This window comes from Muntiacus reevesi, chromosome 6, assembly GCF_963930625.1.
Source record: "Muntiacus reevesi chromosome 6, mMunRee1.1, whole genome shotgun sequence".
Taxonomy (NCBI): Eukaryota; Metazoa; Chordata; class Mammalia; order Artiodactyla; family Cervidae; genus Muntiacus; species Muntiacus reevesi.
The window spans coordinates 76,589,581-76,615,261 of NC_089254.1; the positions used below are offsets into that span (position 1 = coordinate 76,589,581).

The 25,681-nt window shown below is 39.9% G+C and overlaps 1 protein-coding gene and 1 pseudogene across 6 annotated transcripts in view; one reads left to right on the forward strand and one right to left on the reverse strand.

Annotated features, from left to right (window-relative positions):
• LOC136171041 (tropomyosin alpha-3 chain pseudogene) overlaps positions 1-3,556 on the forward strand; it is a 42,185-nt pseudogene extending 38,629 nt beyond the window's left edge.
• Positions 1-25,681, reverse strand: part of SUGCT (succinyl-CoA:glutarate-CoA transferase) — a 727,590-nt gene that overhangs the window by 557,843 nt on the left and 144,066 nt on the right. For all 6 annotated transcript variants that reach the window (XM_065938550.1, XM_065938545.1, XM_065938546.1 and 3 more), the window contains one exon: positions 24,852-24,947. In XM_065938550.1, the coding sequence (XP_065794622.1) occupies positions 24,852-24,947 (96 nt within the window). The remainder of the gene's footprint in view (positions 1-24,851; positions 24,948-25,681) is intronic.

A 25,681-nucleotide genomic window follows, 5' to 3' on the forward strand; every position in this document is an offset into this window, starting at 1 on the left:
CCTTTGTTGGCAAAGTAATGTCTCTGCTTTTTAATATACTTTCTAGGCTTGTCATAGCTTTTCGTCCAAGGAGCAAGCATCTTTTAATTTCATGGCAGCAATCACCATCCACAGTGATTTTGGAGCCCAAGGAAAGAAAATCTGTCACTGTTTGCACTTTTTCCCCATCTATTTGCCAAGAAGTGATGGGACCAGATGCCATGATCTTCGTTTTTTGAAAGTTGAGTTTTAAGACATCTTTTTCACTCTCCTCTTTCACTCTCATCAAGAGGTTCTTTAGTTCCTCTTTGCTTTCTGCCATGAGTGGTATATCTGCATATCTGACATTGTTGATATTTCTGCCGGCAATCTTGATTCTAGCTTGGGATTCACCCAGCCCGGCACTTCTCATGATGTACTCTTCATTTAAGTTAAATAAGCAGAGTGACTATATACAACCTTGATGTACTCCTTTCCCCATTCTGAAAGGAGGAAATAAACAACAGTCCATTGTTCCATGTCCAGTTTTACTGTTGCTTCCTTGACCTGCACATAGGTTCCTCAGGAGTCAGTAACGTGGTCTGGTTTTCCCATCTCTTTAAGAACTATCCAGTTTGTTGTGATCCACAAAGTCAAAGGCTTTAGCCTAGTCAATAAAGCAGAAGTAGATATCTATTTGGAATTTCCTTGGTTCTTCTATGATCTAACGGATGTTGACAGTTTGGTCTCTGGTTCCTTTGCCTTTTCTAAATCCAGCTTGTACACCTGGAAGTTCTTGGTTCATGTACTGCTGAAGTCTAGCTTGAAGGATTTCAAGCACGACCTTGCTAGGATGTGAAATTAGCTCAAATTTATGGTAGTCTGAATATTCTTTGGCATTGTCTTTCTTTGAAACTGGAATGGAAACTGTTCTTTTCTAGTCCTGTGGCTACTGTTGAGTTTTCCAAATTTGCTGACATATTGAGGGTAGCATTTCAACAGCATCATCCTTTAGGATTTTAAATAGCTCAATTTAATTTATCCTGACTTAAATTGAAGTAAAAAAGAGGATCAATCATCAAACACACAAAATTAGAGAAGCCTGATGACAAACAGAGGTGATTAATTAAACAATAGAAAATATTATGTATTTAAAGCAATGATCATTACTTAAACCAAAGAGCTAAATTAATAAATATTACAAACTAAAATTTACCCCTAAGAAGGGGCACTGGAACCAGATAGTTTTTAGAAAAATTTTTTATCATACATTCAAAGAAAATATATTTCTTCTATTACATAAAGAAGTGCAACTTTAATGCTGCTAACAGACGAGCTCTTAATATACTCACTACCAAAAAAGAATGATAATTATGTGCTGTGATAGAGTAAGTGTTAGCTAACACTAAGATGGCGGTCACATTGCAATATATAAACTCATCAAATCAACATGTTGTACACCTTGAACTTACACAATATTACATGTAAATTATATCCCAATCATTTTAAAAATGAAAAAGAAATTCAAAGACTAATAAGAATGGAAAAGTGCCGAATTTGATCCCAAAATCTAGCATTGCCTTCATACTACAACTGAGAAAACAATAAAGAAAAACTAATGACTGTTAGAAAAACAGATGTAAAAATTTTAAGTACAACACTACCAAATTAGATAAGCAACATTAAAAAAGAAAAAAAAAAGTGATTGAAGACAACAGTTTCCAGAAATATTTTATTAACTCAGTATTAAGAACTTTATTATCCTAATGCATTAATCAGTAGGTGAAAGGGAAAATTCTTGCCAAACAATTTATATATTTGATGCAACTCCTAATAAAACCTCAAAGGGATTTTTTTTCACTTGAAAAAAAATGATTCTACCTGTTTGGAAAGAAATCACCAACAAAAATAACTAAGTCAATAATAAAAAGGAAAAACAAGGAGTAAATGTTCACCACAGACTATCAGAGCACATTACAGAGAGTGACACAAATTTGAGAGGAGATACGCGTAAAGGGAGGGCTTCCCAAGTAGTTCAGTGGTAAAGAATCTACCTGCCAATTCAGGATTCACAGGAGACACGGGTTCAATCCCTGGGTCAGGAGATCGCTTGGGGGAGGAAATGGCAACTCACTCCAGTGTTCTTGTCAGGATAATCCCATGGACAGAGCAGCCTGGCAGGCTACAGTCCATGGGGTCACAAAGAGTTGGACATGACTAAGCAACTGGGCACACATGAGCAAAGAGAAGACAGGGGTCAGAAAATGTCTAACACCTGTAAATTTAATACATGATAATATTAACACTTTAAACAATTGACAAAAAATAAACTTTAATTCAATATTCTAGAATAATCTGTTAATACTAAGAGAGAAGGAGAAGGAAATGGCACCCCACTCCAGTACTCTTGCCTGGAAAATCCCATGGACGGAGGAGCCTGGTAGGCTGCAGTCTACGGGGTCACGAAGAGTCGGACCCGACTGAGCGACTTCGCTTTCCCTTTTCACTTTCATCCATTGGAGAAGGAAATGGCAACCCACTCCAGTGTTCTTGCCTGGGGAATCCCAGGGACGGGGGAGCCTGGTGGGCTGCCGTCTATGGGGTTGCACAGAGTCAAACACGACTGACGCGACTTAGCAGCAGCACCAGAGGGAAAATCAGCTGGCGCTCATGGTAAAGAACCCACCTGCCGATGCAGGAGACATAAGAGACTCAGGTTCGAACCCTGGGTCGGGATCCCCTGGAGGAGGGCATGACAACCCACTCCAGTATTCTTGCCTGAAGAATCCAATGAACCGAGGAGCCTGGTGGACTACAGTCCACAGGGTCGCAAAGAGTCGGACACGACTGAAGCAACATACCATGCATGCATGCAGAAGGGGAAAATTGTTAAAACTTACTTCATACTACATACGAAAATAAACTATAGATGAGTTTTAAATTCAAAACATGGGAAAACAAAATTACAAATATAATGGGCTGAGGTGCCCTCCTTGAACCACAGATTCCAGCTGGAAGAAGAGGAACTGGACCATGCTTTAGAGCGCCTGGCCACTGCTCTGCAAAAGCTAGATGAAGCCCAGAAAGTTGCTGATGAGAACAAGAGAGGTATGCGGGATACTGAAAACCAAACCTTAAAAGTTGAAGAAAAAATGGAACTCTGGGAAATCCAACTCAAAGAAGATAAGCACATTGCAGAAGAGGTATATCAGAAGTTTGAAGAGACAGGTGGCTCATAGGTTGGTGATGACAAGGAGACTCAGAATGCAGAGGAGCAAGTTGAACTGGCAGAGTCCCGTTGTCAAGAGATGGATGGGCAAATCAGGCTGATGGACCAGAACCTGAAATGTCTGAGTGCTGCTGAGAAGTACTCTCAAAAAGAAGACAAATATGAGAAAGAGATAAAGATTCTTAGTGATAATCTAAGGAGGCAGATATCCATGCTGAGTTTGCTGAGAGATCAACAGTCAAGCTGTGAAAAACAACTGATGCTTTGGAAGACAGTGAGATGCATCGAAGGACACTGGACCAGACTCTGCTTGACCTGAATGAGATGCAGAGCACCCTAGTCCCGCCCTGCTGCTGCTCCTCCCTCTGACTCTGACTCCACCTGACACCAGTCTGCCCGAAGCGGATCTTAAAGTGAGGACAGATCTGTAATTGGAAGGCTGCTTTCACCTCTCCCAACCCCACTCCTGTATCTTTACCAAACTGCCTCGGCCCAGAAGCCCAGCTAGGCTAGAGGTTGAGCACCTTTGGGAACAACGTTTAAAGGAATATGAGCACAATACCTTTTCATACTCTTTATGAGGTTCTCAAGGCAAGAATGCTGAAGTGGTTTGCCTTTCGGAGATCAAACCAGTCAATCCCAAAGGAAATCAGTCCTGAATATTCATTGGAAGCTGAAGCTCCAATACTTTGGCCACCTGATGCAAAGAACTGACTCATTGGAAAAGACCCTGATGCTTGAAAAGATTGAAGGCAAGAGGAGTAGGGGACAACAGAGGATGAGATATTTTGATGGCATCACCAACTTGATGGACATGAGTTGAGCAAGCTCCAAGAGTTGGTGATGGACAGGGAAGCCTGGCATGCTGCAGTCCATGGCGTCACAAAGAGTTGGACATGACTGAGCGACTGAACTAAGCAGAGCACAATGCAAAGTGTCTACAAAAGCATGTTGTGATGTATACATTTTGTAATTATCTTTTTTGCTGTTGATAATGTAGCAACCATTTGCAAAACATTCCAGATAACTCTATAGCTCTGAAGAAGAAGTTTAATCTTTTTCTCACTTCTGATTTCTAATCCCTTTCTCACTTTCTCATTTTAGCTTAATTCATATTGCTGTTTCTACAGAAGAAGGGAAAAGGTATGGGCCTACCCTACTGAGAGTCAAACAGCCAGAGAAAGACTTCATTTTAGGAAACTTCATTGCTCTGCAAAAAATACCCACCAAACTAGAAAGGTGATTCCAGGAGGAGTTAGCTGGGAAAAGAACTATTATTCAGGTTTTCAGCTTTTTGGTATCTTTGGGCAACAATTGACTAGACATTAAGATGAGACCTCTGAGACCAAAGTGTTGTACCAGCTCTACCCTATTCCCAACCACTAACAGAATGGATCATGTGCAGGGGACTTCCCTGGTGATCCAGTGGCTGAGACTCTGTGCTCCCAATACAGGGTGTGGGGATCCATCTCTGGTCAGGGAACTAGATCCTACATAATGTGACTAAAGATCACGCGGGCCACAACTGGAAAAAAAAAATTAAAAAAATCCTGCATGCCGCAACAAAGATAGACCCCAAGGGCTGCAACTAAGACCTGGTGCAGCCAAATGAATAAATATTTTTAAAAGATACATGGTGTTTCCCAGGTGGTGCTAGTGGTAAAGAATGTGCTTGACAATTCAGAAGACTTAAGAGGTGGGGGTTCAATCCCTGGGTTGGAAAGATCCCCTGGAGGAGGGCATGGCAACCACTCCAGTATTCTTGCCTGGAGAATCTCATGGACAGAGGAGCCTGGCGGGATACAGTCAAAAGGGTCGCATAGAGTCAGACATGACTGAGCAACTTAGCATACAATCACAAAAGATATATACAAGATATAATATAATGCAAGGATAAAAGTATTCATGAAATTGATAACACCAGACTTAGGATGGTTTCCATCCCTCTCCTGGCAAATGGAAGAGAATGAAGGTCACTTGGCTGCACTCTTCCATCCATGCCTTGTACACAAGATTTACATCAAGTTTCACCTCTTACGGGGAGCCTTTTCTGACTCCTCTGGTTACTTGCTCTTCTGGGCTTCCACAGTTCGCTATACTAACCACAATTAAAACAGTGATCATATAATTATTTGTATATCAAAATCTTGCCTTCTCCACTGTGACTCCTTAAATGAAATCTAGAAGACCCAACTTAAAGAATTCTAATTAAAGTCAGCAAACACTTCATTGGAGCCAAGTACCTCATACCTAATTCTTGGCTTAGTGCTATGTTGCTAAGCACAGTATATGCTTCCTGTCTTCAAAAAGATCACATTTACAAAAAAGAAGGAGAAAAAAGAAAAAACAATATACATAAAACTATTGATATGAGAGAACTATGCAATCAATCAAATGCTTAATTGGGTCATGAAGGAAGTGGAATCCAAGCTGGAACTCTAAGAAAGGAAAAGATCCATGGGGAACATGGAGTGCTGACTGGGTCTTTGCAGACACTTTATAACAAGGGTCAGCCAACTTTTTCTGTAAAGGGCTCGTTGTAAATATTTTCAGCTTGGTAGGCCATAGTCTCTGCCCAGGCTCTTCTGTTGTCAACAGCAGATGCAAATAATACATAACCAAACGAACATGACTAAGAGTCAATAAAAGCTCACTTATGAACACTAAAATTTAAGCTTCATATAATTTTCATGCATTGCAAAATATTATTCTTCATTTGATTTCTCTTACCACTTCTCAAAATGTAAAACCTAGTCTCACCTCACAAGCCACCAAAAAATCAGGCACCGAAGGGATTTGGACCATGGTACGTGATTTGCCCTGACAGCTACAATACAGAAAATGAAACAAATCACCCTGAGGGGGGGATACGTATTAAAAACTGGTAATGAATGCTAAACAAGGGGAGCTCAAGATAGGTCTGCATAGTAAGGGCCTTCTAAATATCCATGTAAAATAAACACACTAATAAGTAATGCAAACAAATATCAATGAGGCAAAGTTTTATGAATTCATGTGCATGGAAACACATCCCAAGCTGGCAATTTAAATTTATAATTTCCCAAGTTTTAGGAAGAAAGAAAATAAAATGCCATCATTGAACCAGAGTGTACCTCACCCGAGGAGCTACCATAGCTGCCATGGGGCTAATATAACCACGCTGGGTATTCACCACTTGGTCACCTGGCCCTGGGATTTGCATGGAAGGTGGGAAGGAAAAGGAGATAAGACTTTCTACTAACAGAAATGCTTGGGGAAAGAAGGGGCCAGAGGTGGTGGGGAGGAAAAACAAAATTTCAAGTTGGAGGATCAGCCCAACAAATTCCACTCTTTTGATAGAGTTTGTGAAATGTCAACTACATGGGTGTCTATGTTCCTTTTTCCTTTTTTTCAGACAGAGTCCATGTCTGAAAAGCTGGCATAGTTACAAAAGGGTTGGTTTCTGATTCCCTGACTTTGTAAAGTTCTGGATTTAAGTCCCAAGTCTGTCTAATTTACTCTGTGAGTGTGGCTGGCACATTCTGTGATACAGTATGCTGGTAATTAGTATATAGATGAATAAAATAACATTAATTAATAGTAATGTGCATCATGCAAGTAATTACAGTAGCTCTAAGTTAATGAGACAATATTCATTTCTAACAGCTATAACCATAATCATCTTAGGGAATGAAAAGATGAATTAGGATCAAATTTTGAGATAAACCTGAGAGTGGCAGATGGATGTAGATAAATACATTGGAGTATAACCATGGATCTTACTTCTCAACTTAGCCTTGAGATTTATCAAATACATACATAATTAAATAACTATTACTTACTTATTTATAAATGATCAAGAAAGCAAAGATGTTTATCAACAGTACTTACTTCACATAGAAAGTTTCCTATACGTCACACATATCTCAATATTTGAAATTTGCTAAGAGAGTAGATCTTCAAAGTTCTCATCACAGGAAAAAAAGTTGTAACTACATGAGGTGATCAATACTAACTAAATTTAACGTGGTGATCTTTTCACAATATAAACATATATCAAAATTACATTTTACACTGAAAACTAATACAGTGTTATATGTCAATTAAAAGTGAAAGTGGTAGTCATTCACTCATGTCCGATTCTTTGTGACCGCATGCACTGTAGCCTGACAGGCTCCTCTGTCCATGGAGATTCTCCGGGCAAGAATACTGGAATGGGTTGTCAATCTCTTCTCCAGGGGATCTTTCCAACCCAGGGGTAGAACCCGGGTCTCCTGCATTGTGGGCAGATTCTTTATCATCTGAGCCACCCAGGAAGTCCTTACATGTCAATTACATGTCAATAAAATATAAATGTGAGAAAAATAAAACAAAAAGAAGATATTTAAGACTAGATTCTTTCAAGGTTTAGGAAAACTGACTATTAAATTCTTGGGACCTTCTATTGACTTCCAATACGCTGGGATTGGAAAGTGTCGATATGGGTGACAAGTCTCTCAGGAACTTTTTTAAGGACTCACAAAACTGGAATGACAAGTACCCCCCACACTCTGCAAAGAGCCTACCCTTAAGTTAAACATCTAGTAACTATGAACTAAACAGAGGTGTGTACATTCATATACAGAACTTTAAGACTGAGTACCCTGTTAACAGAAAGCTCAGAGTTCACAAATCAGCAATTCACCCCCATTTGCTTTCCTGAGAAATGATTTCACCTTATATTCCTTCATAAAATAAAAGGTTTTGTCTGCATGATCTCTCAAGTCCCCTTTCTTCTCTGTTACTCTGTTGCCTATAAATCACAAGAAAGGTAGCTTTCAGCTAAGAATAAAGTCTTAGTGCCAATCAGAGCTGAGCAAAAATGAAATTGTCTCCCTTGTAAGAAGTAAGCTACTCGTTGCTGAGTTAGAAAGAAATTAGATCAGCATCTTCCTACACCTGGTAAGAGCTTGAATGATTTGTTCCAGTCAGGAGAGCCTAATTTCATCATGTCCCCTTTGATACTACTTTCAAAGATTGCCATGAACCACCATACTAGGCGATTTCACATATATTTAATTTGGTCCTCATAACTATCCTTTGAAGACTAAGTCAGGATTTAAAACCAGATCTTTCTCCTAACTCTCTTCGAAATACAAAAAAAAAAAAAAAAGAAAGAAAGAAAACAAAAAACCAACAACAACAACCTGAAAGAATGCACAGGCACAACAGTTTTGCTTCACATGGGCCTTTGGTTTCTGAACCTTTTGAAATTCAATGGTCTATTCAGAAGGATGCAACTACAATGCCTCTAAATTCCTTTCCTGGTCCCTAAATGAAAGTAGGTTTCTAAATAATTCAGAGCCCACAATTTTACACGCTTAGTCTGATTTCTTTTTCCCTAAATGGGTAGCACTTCTTGCAGTACCAAGCCTTCCTGCTACTTTCTTGTCCACTTAAAAGATCTTTCAAAAGCTTATTCCTGCTGATTCATAATTTCACTAGCCAAAAAAGCTTAGTCCTTCACCTTGGGAAAATTCATAGTGTACTTACTCTTCTAGGTTATCTATGTTGAATAAAAAGGTCCGGCAGAAATTTCTGGAAGGGCCTCACTGTTTACAAATCTCCATCAACAGCAGGCTCATACACCCTACTTTTTGTTTCCTTTATTAATACCTACATGTGATAAAAATGTTCCTCCTAATACCATGGTAACACAATTCAGAATAGCTTTCTTGTGAAACTTTGTCACTGATTCCTTAAAAGTCTAAACAAATTACATTTGCTTTGTTTTGGTTTTTTTCCTGGTGCTTATTTACCTCTTCAGACAATCCACCCTGTCCTAGAAGAAAACAGGCTATTTTCCTCCATTCACTATACTAAGTAATCAACCATCCTACAACTTTTGAAGTCCACCCATATGAACTGAGACTCACTGATAGATTGTAGGGTGCCCTCATCAGAATGGAAGCCAGAATGGAATTCACTCACACTAAAGAGTAAGTGCAGTGAGTTGTTTTGCATTTTGGTCAATTTATTCCCTTGAGTTTCTTTAGACTCTTCTAATGGATGACAGAATGTTTCAGCAATTTACTTATATCCAGCATGTCAATCAAGTAGAACATCATGTTCCCCGACCACTATTTGATCTAATACTACATCTCTCACCTCTTTGCTTCAAAAGACATGATGACAGAGGAAATTTCTATGTTTCAACAAAGAGCAAAGCAAAGAGTTCATTGAGCCTCTAGATCTCCTTTCTTCCTTGTGAGCACGTCTTTTGCACCCTGATCATCAAGCAGTCCCGTTGAGTTTCCAAGTGACATTCTGCCTTTCATGTATAAAAAAGCTTTTATTTCTGGATTGCAGTCCTTTTGTGCTGTTTCTTGAGTTCCTTTACAGTCTGACTGACTTCTTATTTACACCTGACCTGTCACACTTTGAGGCTTTCCCTGTTCTCACTTGAATAATCTTTTGCCTACTTTTTCCCCTTATATTTGCTTCTTTTACTTTATGAGACGGATGCAAAAGTTTTTTGTCTCTGTTATGTGACATATTTTCCTGCCTTTCCATGAGTGTTTAAAGCATTTCCAGGCTTCCTAAAAGTTACAAACTTTTTAAAATATTACTTTTAATTTTAACTTCATGCACAGGTTGATCTGATCAGAGTTCCATTTTCTGAAACTGAGTAACAATGTGATGGAATTTTGTTTCTTTCACTCCCCTTTAGAAGATTGAGTGTAATTGAGTTGTGAGCATTATTACAATAGTCACAGATAACTTCCTGAACCAATCCCTGTCTAATCCTAGGCCCAAATTCAGGATAATTCCATTCTATCCTTAATTCTAAAAACCTCAAACCCTATGAGGCAGACATTTGTGTGAGATCTTCCAGTCCCAGGGTGTGATTTCCCTCCTAATTACTATTTGGTCTAGTTTTCTGGTGTCATCAATACAATTTCAATAGCCTAACCCTATTCAGCTGGTCTTCAGTGGGAATACAGGGACGAATCTCAAGAGGTCTGGGAAGCTCCCAAAATTATAGGCAAAATCATGCATGTATTGGGTACGTGAACTTTTCTCAGAAAGGATTCCAAGCTTTCGTCAGCCTCTCAAAGTAATTATGAGCCAAAAGAAAGAAAGAAAAAAAATACTTCAGAGTCACTGGCCCATAGTGTCCCTAAATTTAATCTTATTAGTGAGCATGAATTTCTCATCCACAGAGAATTTATTTGTCCAGAATCTTTTCATTTACTGTTGTTATTATATTCATTCCGTTTTCATCATTTTTGTATGTAAAATGTTATAATCTCAACAGCTCATCCATCCTTAAGATTCCTATGTGTGTGGGCAGTTGCTCAGTCATGTCCGACTCTTTGCGACGCTATGGACTATAGCCCGCCAGGCTCCTCTGTCCATGGGATTCTCCAGGCAAGAATACTGGAGTGGGTTGCCATGCCCTCCCCCAGGGGATCTTCCCAACCCAGGGATCGAATCCAGGTCTTCCACGTTGCAGGCAGATTCTTTACTCTCTGAGCCACCAGGGAAGCTTCCTAATGTTGTGGTACCAGTTTTCACTAGCATCTACATTTTATCTTTCTATTGAGCCTATGAAAAGAAAATGGAATTGGGATCCTTGCATGCACGCATGCTAAGTTGCCTCAGTCATGTCCGACTCTTCACAACCCTATGGACTGTAACCTGCCAGGTTCCTCTGTCCATGGGATTCTACAGGCAAATTACTGAAGTGGGTTGCCATGCCCTCCTCCAGGGCATCTTCCCAACCCAGGGGCAGGTGGGTTCTTTACCAGTAGCGCCACCTGTGAAGCCCTAGAGTTTACATGCATTTAAATACTTGGGGCTTTGCTTTTTTATAAAGACTGTTAATTTTCTGTGTATACAGACGGAGAATTTTGCCATCCACACTTTCACCCCAGTACTCCACAGAATCCCCTTCTCACTCCCCTCCTCCTTCCACTCATCACCACTGTCACCCTCCCAGTCCTCCACAGAATCCTCTTCTCACTCCCCTCCTCCTTCCACTCACCACCACTGTCACCCTCCCAGTCTGTGTCAGATTGGCTCTCATGCTTCCTCGGCACTTAGCAAGTTTCTCCCAATTTTTCGGTTAAACCGTAAACTGCCGCTTAACAGATTCACTACACACAGAGCTCATTTTCTGGACCCCCACACTAACACAACACCTCAATGCACCATTATATTTGCTGAACAAACCTCAGATTATTTGGCAATCTACACAGTAACACCATTATAAGTTTTGTTCCCTAACCACCCTCCCCTCCACCAGCTTCTTTGAACTGGGACTGACCTTACTGATTTGACTCCTTGCATTGGAAACAAGAATTACACGGTAAGGAAAAAAGAACAATCCATACCCCTTTTAAGGTTTTTTTGGAGAGCCTTTCAAACAATTATCAAATATATACATACATACATATATATATGTGTGTATATATATATATACATAAACTGTGTAAAAACAAAAAATAATTCCAATGCAGACTCCAAGTCTGCAAAGTCTAGCAAAAAAAATAGCTTAATTAATTGTTTAATATGTTATATCCTCTTCTATTTAAGGCAGCACACTAGTACAATTGCTATTACACCAAAATCTCCATTGTTCTTCATCAACAGAATACTGTCACGTCAAACCACAAGGTAACTCATATTGGAACTGCAAAGATTTCTACAAGGGCGCTTTCAGGATAAAAGATCTCTTCGAACTTCTTCACAGTAGCTTGCTGATGCTGCTGCTAACTAGGTGATGTTCCAGGTACCCCTGAGATAGAAGTTACAGCTATTCAAAGCCTAGAGGTCCTCTCCAAATCAAAAAGGTCATTCCAAAGTAGTAAAGATTGTAAAGAGCAGGCGATCCAGAATTTATATTGCAAAAATTCATTTGATATTTCAGTTTTGCATCTCCAAATCTGTTTCTCTTGAGAAACAGGTGAATAGGACCCTGGGCCAGCCTGTGATACGGCTTTACCAAACATGTTAACCATGCTAACTAGTCTCCATCCTGCTGAACTTGACCACCATTGTAAGACACTGAGGGGAATTCTCCCTGAGGATTTCAGTGTGGGTTGTAAAGAGAACTTCTCTCCTTGTTGCAATGCTAGGATCAATAGCCTCCCTACCACTGGGCACTGAACCGGCCACCCACCTGCACACACACACAAACACACACTTGCCAGGTGGAGGGAGATGAGCTCCTTGACTTGGAGCTGTCATCTGGTGGAGAAAGAGTGTAGGAACAAGGGCTCATGCCACAGTTGGTGGACTGTGTTCTAACAACTGAAAGATGAGAACGAGAGCTAGAGGAGTAGGAATAATAACTGGGATAATATACACCTATGGTGTATGTCCTGCTGAACACACAGCATGCGTCTGACTCTAGGCTACACACTTTATCTGTACTGTCTGCTTAAATCATCACCACCACCCATGAGGCAGCTAAGATTACAAATGAAGAAACTGAGGCTTGGTGAAATGAAGCAATTTGCCCAAGGTCTGCCTGAATCCAAGGCCCATGCTTTTAAATAATACATCAAAAACATGCTGCTATCTCTGGTAGCATCTGCAACTTTAGCAGCAACAGTTAAAAAGGAAATTTAACAGTGATGGGGATGGTGGTGTAAAATCCTATCAACTGCAGAAGTAGAAATTTAGACCCTGGCTAGGGATGGAGAATGAGCCTCTTAGGCTCGTTTTCCATAATTTAGGTACCATTTTTTAAAATGAAACTGATTCTTGGTAATATTCTTAAAAGTTAATTCTGCACCAGGTCATCAGGAATCACATAATAATAAAACATTGCAAAAGGACTCTAAAGAGTCAAAGTAAATACTATGGCCACCTTAATTATTTTGAACAAAAGGAAGTTACATTTAAGCTAAAACCAAGCTGTTTTCACATCAATGTTTGCTAGGCTGAAATCAAATTAAACATGGTGTATTTTTATTCATTTAGTGATATTATAATTATAAAAATCCCCTCCCACACACCAAGAAGAGGAAGTACACACAAAAACACAAAACACACACACACACACACATACACACACACCTGCTACTCTACTAGTCTGCTACCCTTGTTAACTGAAACAGATACACCATACACACACACACACACACACACACACACACACACACATCAGACACAAAGGGAGAAGAATTTTTCTAGAGTTGATTTATTTCAAGAACTAACTTTTCTAAAACTGGGCATCCGGCAAAAAATTGGATCCTCTAAAGCATAGTCCTTAGCCTTTTCACCCCTCATTCCTAATATTCAGACCTAACCAGCTGTTAACAGGACCTGTCCCAGGGGCCTCATACGTCTCTGAAAGTAGAGCATCTCCCTCTGGATCTTACTATACCTGTAAATGTCCTTTATATTCATCTTCATGACTGAAACTAACTAACACCCTCCAAGATTACACTTGGGACACTTCTTTCCAAGCAGAAGTAGATTTCTTTGTAAAAACACCTCTGAGATACCCCCAAGAATTGAGAAAGGTCTGCCCTTCCTCCAACAATCCCACAGAAGTGGATGATAATAGCAGAATACAGCCTTGCTTTCTTTCTGCTCTCAATCATTCCTACAGAGATCAAACCTGTCCATTTAGTCCGTGTCGCTGTGTTGGGCAGGCCAAGATGCCGTTCTCTAAGTGAACCAGTCAGTCACAGTAACTGGCAGCATAGTTAATGCTAAGGTTATATAATGACAGCACTCACCCAAGCAACAGGAGGCTTAAAGGAGGGAAAAATGGAAGGCACGAGTGCTAATTCCACAAAATGAAAATCATTCCTAGGAATCTCTCTCCAGGACTGTGAACCAGCGAGAGTAGTTTTACCTTACATAATCAACATGTGTATCAGTAGCTCTATGGATGGGGAGGAAATCACCTAATAACATGTTCATATTCACAGATTCTTCCAAGTTCCCGCTTTGGGGGGGTGGGGGAGGCACCCTTCTCATTACCAGGTTACGAGAATGACATCTAGTGGACTCATAGTGCAATGACCAAAAGGATATCTCATACACTTGAGAGCTGACTTCTTAAAATCTAACATGAAAATACATCACCTGGAGATCTTGTTAAAGCTCAGATTCTAGTTCAGTAGAATAAACAAGAATCTAACATTTCTAACAAGCTTCCAGGTAATTCCAATGCCACTGCTCCATGAAGTGACAAAGACCTGGCATTTCACAACTGCTTTCACACTCAGGAAAGAGAAGAGGCAAGACACACCTGAGAATAATTTCCCAGTTAAAATTAGGAGAATGAAGACTAGGATTGATATATACATGCTAATATGTATAAAGTGGACTTCCCAGGTGAATCAATGGATAAAGAATCCACCTATGGTGCAGGAGACATAGGAAATGCAGCTTCAATCCCTGGGTCGGGAAGATCGCCTGGAGGAGGGCATGGCAACCCACTCCAGTATTCTTGCCTGGAGAATCTCATGGGTAGAGGAACCTGGCATGCTGCAGTGCACAAGGTCACAAAGAGTCAGACACAACTGAAGTGACTGAGCATGAGCGTGTATAAAACAGAAAACTAATAAGGACCTGCTGTATTGCACAGGGGACTTCACTCAGTGCTCTGGAATGGCTTATATGGGAAAAGAATCTAAAAAAAGAGTCCATACGTGTGTATGTATAACTGATTCACTTTACTGTATACCTAAAACTAACACCACATAAATCAACTATACCCCGATAAAAAAAAATTTTTAAGTAATAATAAAATAAATTCAGGTCTAATGAATTATTAACATGACTTTTTAAAAACCTAGCCCCACTCAGCTTGCACACATAGCAACTCCTCTGTCTGAGCAGAGTCCCTGCAGCAGAACCCCTTCCCCTAAATGCCAGAAACAGAACTAGGAGAGGAAAGAGCATACTTCACAGCCACATTTATATATGTGGACATGAAGTGCTCGGGTCTCCAGCATAGGCTCACTTCAGAACTTAACATCATATAGCTTTTCTTTCATTGTATGCTTTGGGGCCCAATACTGACTTATAAGAGTAATTTGTACCATATCAGAACTCAGTTCTTTCCCCCCAGGTAAACTGCACCTGAGCAGGGAGCCATCAGGGTATTGTATCAGTGCTAAGCACACCTACGCAGGATTTCAGCAGCATTTGCCCTGGACATCTCCAGGTCCAAATGTTTCTAGAATCCAGTCTCACATGATTTACCTGAGTCAAAGAGCCTTGCTTTTCGGTCACTAAGTCGTGTCCGACTCCTTGTGACCCCATGGACTGCAGCCCACCAGGCTTCCCTGTCCTTCATTATCTCCTGGAGTTTGTTCAAACTCATGTCCATTGAGTCGGTGATGCTATCTAACCATCTCATCCTCTGCTGCCCCCTTCTCCTCTTGCCCTCAATCTTTCCCAGCACCAGGCCCGTTTCCAATGAGTCAGCTGTTCGCATCAGGTGGCCAAATTATTGGAGCTTCAGCATCACTCCTTCCAATGAATATTCTGGGTTGATTTCCTTTAGGACTGACTGGTTTGATCTCCTTACTGTCCAAGGGAATCTCAAGAGTCTTCTCCAGCACCACAACTTGAAAGCATAGAGCCTTGACCTCTGCACAGAGACACCAGGCTAGCCTCTCAGGGGGGAGGTAATGTGTGTGCTCCTCCAGAGGGGCTCTGCAAGGCCCCACACAAACTCCTGCCAAGACCTCCATCTCAGCTGGATTAGATCCTCTACTGATTCTAGGAGCCACCAACAAGGAGGAAACACACACAGATGTGTAAAAAACCCACTTTTTGGTCCTGTGGCACCTTCAGTACAGGTCGATTGTTCTATAACAAATAATCATTGTTAAGTGATGGACCCTGTTTTTCAAATAAACAAAAAGTGGAGCTGCTCTGATTGAAATGGGGTTGGAGCACTTGGAGATCTGCCTACCTGGCTTCTGCCCTACCCCATGCCCCTTCTCTCCTCCCCATGTTCACTTCTTCCCACCCCAATTCCTGTCAAAGCCTCCAAAACTCACAGAAATGCCACTTGAAAACTAGACACTATAAGCCTCACAATAGCTAAGGCCATCTCAAGCTCCTCTGCTGCTCAAGGACAGAACTGTTCCCATGACACAGACGGAGCAGAGATGGCTGTTCCGCTATAACTTGATTTTAAGTCTACTACAGTTTTAGCATAGGCAATCAGAGGATTTCTTCAAAAGATGTACAACCTGATTTCCCAAATGAAATTTGCTATTAAGGCATAATTAAGGATCCCAGTAAGGAGTAAACAACAGAATTATTGATACCTCTTCAATTGCTCTTGGCAGTCCTAAAGGCGAAATTATGTAGAAGAAAATGTCACATAATTCTTCCTCCAAAGTGGGATGAAGATAGAAAATGAAACTACACATGTCAGTTGAACTAAGTAGCATCACATCATCTGCCTGTATATCAGCTAGAGAAGGAAATGGCAACCCACTCCAGTGTGCATGCCTGGAGAATCCCATGGACAGAGGGGCCTGGCAGGCTACAGTCCAAAGGGTCACAAAAGTCGGACAGAACTTAGCGACTAAACCATCTACCTTGGTTTGAATCCCAGCTACACACTTACATGTGGCCTTGGGCAAGTTACCTAACCTCTCATGCCTCAGTTTCCTCATCTGACAGTGAGGATGGTAGCTATATCTAATCCACAGTGCTGCTGTGAGGATAGAATTACTATATATAAAGTATTGATACTTAGTAACAGACACAGCAATCATTTAATAAATGTTACTGATGGTGATTATGCTGATTATTATAATACAATATTATTTAGACAATAATATTATTACTTAGCTGAATATTCAAAATGGCATTTGATTATTTAGAATCATTTTAGCCAAATTTGATAAGCATAAGACAACATACAGTCCCATCAATTCTGCACATATATTGAGAAGAATATTGAGAATGCAAGAGAAACTGGTAAGATCCTAAATGAATTTCAGATTTATTTCTTGTGAAACAACGCCTTCCCTTGTGCCTCTTTCTACTCTTATTGTTGTTGTTCAGTCATTAAGTTGCGTCCGACTCTTTGTGACCCCATGGACTGCAGCATGCCAGGTTCCTCTGTCCTCCACTGTCTCCTGTGGTTTGCTCAAATTCATGTCCATTGAGTCAGTAATGCTATCTAACCATCTCATCCTCTGCTGCCCCTTCTTCTTTTGTCTTCAATCTTTCCCAACATCAGGGTCTTTTCCAATGAGTCAGCTCTTCACATCAGGTAGCCAAAGTATCAGAGCTTCAGCTTGAGCATCAGTCCTTCCAAAGAATATTCAGGGTTGATTTCCTTTAGGATTGACTGGTTTGATCTTCTTGCAGTCCAAAGGACTCTCAAGAGTCTTCTCCAGCACCACGATTCAAAAGCATTAACTCTTCAGCGTTCAGCCTTCTTTATGGTCCAACTTTCTATTTTACCTCTTAGTGAAATGTATTAAAGAGACCATACTTATCAGTTAAAGGCAATACTGATTTTTTTAAATGACAATAGTTTTTGAACAGTCATATATGTTTATTATTTGTGCAACATGCTCTCCTTAAACATCATATTTCCTAATTTATTAATGTTTTTAATTTAGGGATTTTACTTTAAGTCAGAGAAAGCTGAAGATTTTCTAAGGATAAGCTGAAAGGGTGGCAGCCATCTTGTCAGCAGCTGAATTGTCTGCCCTAATTTTATCTGCCTGTTGGACTGCCCAGTTACTTATGTTCTTAAGACTGTGGCAGAATCCTAGCCAAGTGGTTTCAAAGTAACCAAGATCTTCAAATACATGATTTTGTTTTGTTTTAAGAAGAATCCCAGGTTAATTAGGATTAAGACAAAAATAAACTTTAAAGTAAATAATCAAAAGCTAGCTGGAGAAAACCTTTAGAACAAAAGGGATAGGGGAGATTCAGACAATTCATGCCTTAAATTAAAAAAAAAAAAAAGAACACTTTTGAATATTGTAACTTGTCAGTGCTAAGTTCCAAAAGTTTGCAGAAACTCTGAAACATAACCTATTTGCTATCACTTGCACCTTTGGCATTTTTTACTGGGTAGAGATTATCAAAATTCACTGTAATCTTAAAGTTACAAGAACAAATGTTCAGAATATTCTGTCCTCTCGCTTTTTAAAACAGAAGAAGAAGTCTCCACAATTTTTGGTTCTCAAAGAGGTAGGTATGTATCTTTTATAGAAATAGGCTCCCTTGTGGGCTCCTCAGAGATTACTTTTGAAATCATTTTTGTCATGTTTCATTTCATTAAGTAAGCTGCTGCTGCTGCTGCTAAGTCACTTCAGTCGTGTCCAACTCTGTGCGACCCCATAGACAGCAGCCCACCAGGCTCCGCCGTCCCTGGGATTCTCCAGGCAAGAATACTGGAGCGGGTTGCCATTTCCTTCTCCAATGCATGAAAGTGAAAAGTGAAAGTGAAGTCGCTCAGTCGTGTCCGACTCTTAGCGACCCCATGGGTTGCAGCCTACCAGGCTCCTCAGTCCATGGGATTTTCTAGGCAAGAGTACTGGAGTGGAGTGCCATTGCCTTCTCCATCATTAAGTATGAATTTATACTCAATCTTAATTAACTAAACACTTCAGTAAACTAGAATCCCTATTCCTTTCGACATTTGAATGGTGGTGCTGTATATGATTCTCTTCAAACTGCCATTCTTTCAATAATGGTACATTTGGGCAATGGCTCGATACCACAATTTCTAAAAAAGATCTGAGGATAGCTTTCTTTTAACAGAAATCTACCACAGAACATCGTCCTCCTTTTTATTTTCAAAAGAAGAAGAAGAAGAAATTAAAGTGGAAATTCCATTAAGAAAGAAAATAAGCTATGTATGTTTATTTACTCTGCCCCTAAGCTGTCATGGATCATATTCATAGGGAACTATTTCATAGTTTCCTAGAAACTGTTTTACAAAGGTATAATTATCATTTCACCAACAGAAATAGTAACAGGCCACCTTTCATCAAATACTTATTAGAGTCAAGTACTACACAAAACTCTGAGCATGCAGTATATCTCATTTAAATACATCAATGAAAATTGAAACAACTATCACCATCACCTTTTTTGCATGGGAGCAGCTAACACCAGGGATATAAAAGACTTGTCCAAGATTTCACAGCCATTAAGTGCCAAAGTCAAGTTAGGAGCCCATGTCTATTTGACTCCAAAGCTCAAATCCTCTCAGCTACACTTGCTATATTGCCTCTGAGTTCTTTGAAATCAAGGGCCTGGTCCTTCCTTATTTGGAAGACTTCCTGAGCTATTAATAAAGCAGTACCTATTCCAAAGGGGGCTCAATATACTGTGGTTTGTTTGTCAGGAGTCATTTGAAAGTATGAATGAAAGCATAGATGGGGGCCTACAACTGGCACATAGTTCAGAGATGCCCAGCCTACATCTAGCACATAGCTCAGAGGCACATGGCTCAGAATTCAAATATCCTTCTACAGCCAGGTCACTATTAGGTTTGAAACCCTCTAAACTCATAATAAACAGGGTGTTTGTCAAAGAGGGGCTTCACAGATGGCTGAAGTGGTAAAGAATCCACCTGCAACTGAGGCTGAACCTGAGATGTAGGTTCAACCCCTGGGTCAGTCGAGAAGATCCCCTAGAGAAGGAAATAGCAACCCACTCCAGTATTCTTGCCTGGAGAATTCCATGGACAGAGGAGCCTGGTAGGCTATAGTCCATGGGGTCGCAAAGAGTCAGACACGACTGAGCATGCTCACATGCACCTTGTCAAAGAGACGATGGAAACAGCTCAGAAGAATTCTATCTGCAGAAGAACCTACGTTAGGTAGCCACACTGCGAGGAGCATCAAAAGAACCACAGTTTGGATACAGTGAGAAAGGAAACAAGTTCTGAAAACTGAAAATCATAGTTCCAACCCAGGCCCTTTGACTTTCCCAGCTACAGCTTTATCTCTCTAAATGTCCATTTCATCCTTGTAAAATGAGAAAGAAAAAAATACACACATATATATATCCCAGTTACATGGTATGTGTTCAGTGAAAGCCAGCATGATTATTATTACTGTCATTATCAATCTATCAGTTAAATAAGATACACAACTACAATCATCTGCTTGCTTAAACTGTACTTTCAAACTTCAGTGAATGAATGTTTTAGTGCAACTATGGTACAAAAAAAATCATACAAGAAGAAACAGATGTGTGTCATTCACATTTTGGCTTTTTAAAAACTCTTAAACATGGGTTAAAAAAAAAAAAAGATTCCCAAGGTTACCTCATCTGCTATGATTTAACAACATTTTGACATTTTTCTAAGGAATGATAGTAAAGTGCTGCATCTCTTCAAACTTGGAATTTACTGCCTGTCTAAGTTTCTGCTTATGCCAAATTAAATATACAGTATAATGTCCCTACCAGAAACAACAGAGCACTGCTTCTTGCTCTACTCCTTGGTTGAATGAACCCATACTAAAGGAAGGGAGACATGATTGTATTTAATTATCTGAATGTTTTCTTCACTCTCATGAATTGGAAGTTTTGGTGGGGGAGTGGCTATATTTAAAAGAAATCACCATGTGAATTAACAGGCCATTTAAAGGAAAAATTCTCTTTGAAGGCCCTACATTTGAAAAGTTCAGGATAAAGCATAAGACTATCCTTATGAATGAACTATCCAGGAAGTCGGCTTCCCCTCGCTAGTCCACAGCACCCAGACTCCTGAGGTTTCAGGGTGCCGTAAGGTCTCTTTACCTGTGAGGCACAAACCACCACAGAACACGAGGTGCAGTGCTTCCTTCCGCAGACACCAACACTTCTGAAGAGCTGTGTGATATAAGTAAGAGAATGAAGAAATGTGACAGCAAATGGAGTAAGACATGCCCTGGAGTTCGGGGGTGAGGGTTTAGGGGAAGGTGGTGTCCAAGGCCGGGTTTTTTTTTAAGGTAAAGAATGTAATCATATATTTCTCTACTGATGGATAACACAGGTAATGGAAGATTTCAAGTGCACGAGCAATGCCTTTAGGGAGGTAAAACGTGAAAAGGGGGTTCATCCACTGTGATAGGAGGCAATGATGTTTTGAAAACAAAAAGGAAGCAGTTCTCTTACAGTCGCATCAATTTTTAGTGTCATATGAGACAAAGTCTTTGGCTAAGGATGAGGAGAGAAGAGGAAAATGTCAAGAGAGAAATGTGAAATAGTCACCTCCGAGAGAGACGATAAATATGTAGGTGAATATAGCTAGATTGCTAAGTAAGACAGAGAGATAGCATGAATTGAGTGTGAGAACATAACATGGTAGTTATGTTTTTTCCAGCCATATTCACCACTTTGACACAGGCACAGAATAGATGGATTATTACATCCAATTAGCACTGGGATTTGCCAGTGGAAAGTAAATGAGATGGTGTAGTCATCAAAAATAAGCAAGTCTAGATCTACAATCTTATCATTGTGATGGGCAACGTCAACATTGCCTGGAAACAGAATCACCATCTTAACAGGACTTCCAAATGATTCGTGTTCACCTTTAAGAGAAATAAGTGGCTGGGATCCACGCCAATCAACAGGTAAAGATCATTTAGAGCAACAGGAGGCTATGAGAAGCCGGGCTGTTGCTTTGGTTTGCTAAGTGGATCGTAGACCACCAAGACCGATGACAGAAGAAATGACTGGGTCAAAGGAAGAGCTGAACAGAGCCATTTGGGAGTCATTGTCCAGGTGATAACAGATGGCCTGGAAGGCTGAGTCCTGGTAATACGTAAGGAACAACAGAATTCATTCTGCCAGTCCTGTAAGGGAAGGCTATTGTGGCTGTGGTCTCATTCTCCAGATTGGTCTCTTGGGCAGTTTATACTGATCCTGGAGGCAACAGTGTAGCTGAAAGAACACATGTAATTCGGTGAGCTCCCTCAAGTCCTGCAGCAGGTGATATGGACTGGGGGAGACAGAGTCTTCTCAGAAATACAGAGATGGCTCAGTATACTTCTATTAGAGGTGAGGGTCCTAATGGAGATTGTATAACTTTCACCTATAAAAGAACTCCATTTTTCTTCAAAATATTCAGTATAATCTCCTATGCTTTTAGCATATTTGTGAATGGATCTTCTATAATACTGGAGAGGATAATTATAGATATTGGAGATCAATATGGATCATGAGCCCAGAAAACAGAGGAGAATATGCAAACAGAGGATCCCAGGATATTGAAGAGCTCTGGGAGACAGTTTGGGATAAATATGTGCTATTAAATTAAGGGATTATCATGGCAGTCCGTTGGTCTGAAAGGAGATCAAACCAGTCAGTCCTAAAGGAAATCAGTCCTGAATGTTCATTGGAAGGACTGATGCTGAAGCTGAAGCTCCAAAACTTTAGCCACCTGATGTGTAGAGCCGATTCATTAGAAAAAACCCTGATGTTGGGAAAGACTGAAGGCAGGAGAAGAAGGGGAGACAGAGGATAAGATGGTTGGATGGCATAGTGATTCAATGGACATGAGTCTAAGCAAGCTCTGGGAGATGGTGAAGGACAAGGAAGTCTGGCATGCTGCAGTCCATCGGGTCACAAAGAGTCCAACACAGCTTAGTGATTGAACAACAACAACAATCATGGTAGTCATACATCAAATGAGGAATGGCCTGACTGATAACTGCGCTGTTGTTATTTAGTTGCTAAGTTGTGTGATTCTGTGTGACCACATGGACTGTAGCCCACTAGGCTCCTCTGTCCATGGAATTTTCCAGGTAACAATATTGGAGAAGGTTGCCATCTCCTTCTCCAGAGGATCTTCCCCAGCCAGGGACTGAACCTGTGTCTCCTGCATTAGCAGGAGGATTCTTTACCACTGAGCCACCTGGGAAGCCTTGTTTAATCTACTCATATTCAACAAAAAGTGAAAGTCACTCAGCTGTGTCCTACTCTTCGTGACCCCATGGATTATACAGTCCATGGAATTCTCCAGGCCAGACTACTGGAGTGGGTAGCCTTTGCCTTCTCCAGCAGATCTTCCCAACCCAGGGATCGAACCCAGGTCTCCCACATTGCAGGCAGATTCTTTACCAACTGAGTTACCAAGGAAGTGCCATTCTCAACAAGGTGGCAGACAAGAAACAGGGAGGAAAGAGCTCAAGTGGGTGACCAACCTAAGGCATTAAGAATTACACGTATACAAAATAATACACAAATCAAAGAGCATTACTTTTCAAAAATTTCTATTTCGTGCATTTGAGGTCCATGATCCCTCAGGTAGGGTTCAATCAAAAGTGAGGGGAATGAAGTAGATGCCTAAACTATTCCTGAGACCATCAGAATCTTCCATTATAGACTTTCAGCTCAAAACTCAGACAACACAAATGAGACGCAAAGCTGTAATTATTATAGAAAACTGAATTATAATTATCCTGTAATTCACCCATAAAAATATTTCCCAAATCTATTTTAAAAATTGAAAACAGACCAGTTTCTACAAGCATATCAAGGATCCATCTTGGTAGCCTAGTTTCATTCAAGCTAAATTTGCATTTATTCCTTAATCACAGTGCTGAACTCATTCTCCACCAAGAGGAAACAAATTAATTCTGGGCTTCTGAGGAAAGACTCTAGTCAATCTTCTCTTATTTCTTTTAGATTATAAAGCTGCAATCAACTGATCAAATAAGCACTGATCAAAATAAGTATCCCATTTTATGTGACCTGGACAATTCAAGAAGGAAAAGTACATGTTCTGTCTTCCAAGAATAAAAATGCACAAACATACACAGAGTCTTCCATATTTCTTACCTATAATAATAAAAGCCGAGGATTCTAAATTTTTTTTCACCTCAAAGTGAAATAACCGAGAAGCATACCAAAGAACCAGAGCTCTCAGGATAAACACCCAAGAGGGATACTGAGTTTAAATAAAGCATTTTTTAAAGACATTCTAACTTCTAAAATAAGCAAAAAATAGACTATACACCTTAAACTTGAATATACCTCCTTATATGCTGTGATTTGGAATTTTACTGGAAAACCATGCAACTCAAAGATACTTTTTCCATACATATCAAAAACTGCAGCCTGAATGTCCATCATTTGAAATGAATTACCCTGGTTCCAACATTGTCCTCTGTTGAAGAGGCTGAAGACAAGTTTTTGTTTTTATTTTTGAAAGATCATAGTTTCTTCACATATCCATTCACACTAGCCAAAGTCAAGAATTTCTGAGGACAAGTTTAGACACTTAATAAAGAACAGCAGTTCCCGAACCATCTGCTTTGCTCAAAAACCGAAGATCTGTCACCCACAAATTTTCGTTTTTCTCCATGCCTGTGAGAATATTATTGTCAGCTGGGGTAGGTAACATTTGGTTTTTAATTGACATGACGAACAGACCAGGCTTTATAAAATGGCTATAATCAGTGCCTCTTTTTGGTGAAAAACAAAAGCAAACCATCATATGAATCCAAAAGTCACTCACTTTCAGCAAGTTCTTTTGATCCATTTAAGTGTCCTGTTACTAATCTTCTGATGAAGAAAAGTGCAAAACACAGAATTTGAAGTGAACAACAGAACCTTGTTAGAGTCAAAGATATATGACAGAATACACTGAAAGTTTTTTTTTTTTTTTTAAGAGGGAATCATTTCTCAAACTCATGTTATACAAAACTGCAGATTCTAGCAGCTTGATCCTATATTGTTGTCTTCTTACCTGGTAAGGAACAATACTGCCATGAGCTGTGCCCCACCTTTTCGCTTCCTTTTGGCCAATAAGATAATTAGCAGCTACCTGGGTCAAACACGCCACCTACCAGAAAGAAAAAAAAAAAAAAAGAAAAAAAAGAAGCTTGTTTATATCTACTCATAAAAGGTCATAATAGAAACATTCTCATTTGATTTTACTTCATGTCATTGTAAAGAAAAAAAAGAAAGATAAAACTGTTCTGCATATTGTAAAGTAATTAGCCTCCAACTAATAAAAAATAAATGAAAAAAAAATAAAACAAAAACAGCTTGAAAAAGAAAAAACTGTTCTGCTTGGTTAGAAAATATGCAGGCAACCACACTTTCATCACACAAAGAAAAACAGAGCAGTATCACATTACTGCGTGAGACTGAGTCCTGAGTAATGGTCAATTGAGAAGTATAAACACAGAAACACCCGCTCCTGAAAAGATCATCTGAAGGCAGAAGTTGACCCAGTGGATGGAACACTGGTCCAGCCTTTAGCATCAAAGTCATTGCAAAATACATCAGCAACTAGTATATTACTTTCCCCTTTTACTTTCCATCAAGATGACACACGAAGAGCCTGCATCGTCATTGAGCAAATAAACTGATCAGGTGCCACGTTCCTCTAAACTTCTCATAACATGAAAAAATAATATATAACCTCTATTTTGTTAAGTCAGTTCAGTCAAGTTTTCTGTTCCTTTTGCCCAAAGCATTCTTCCTGGCACAGAGGATCAAGATTATTTAGTTTTTTAAATTAATTAATTAATCATTCTCAAATAAAAACTACTGGACTTCTTTCAACATGGC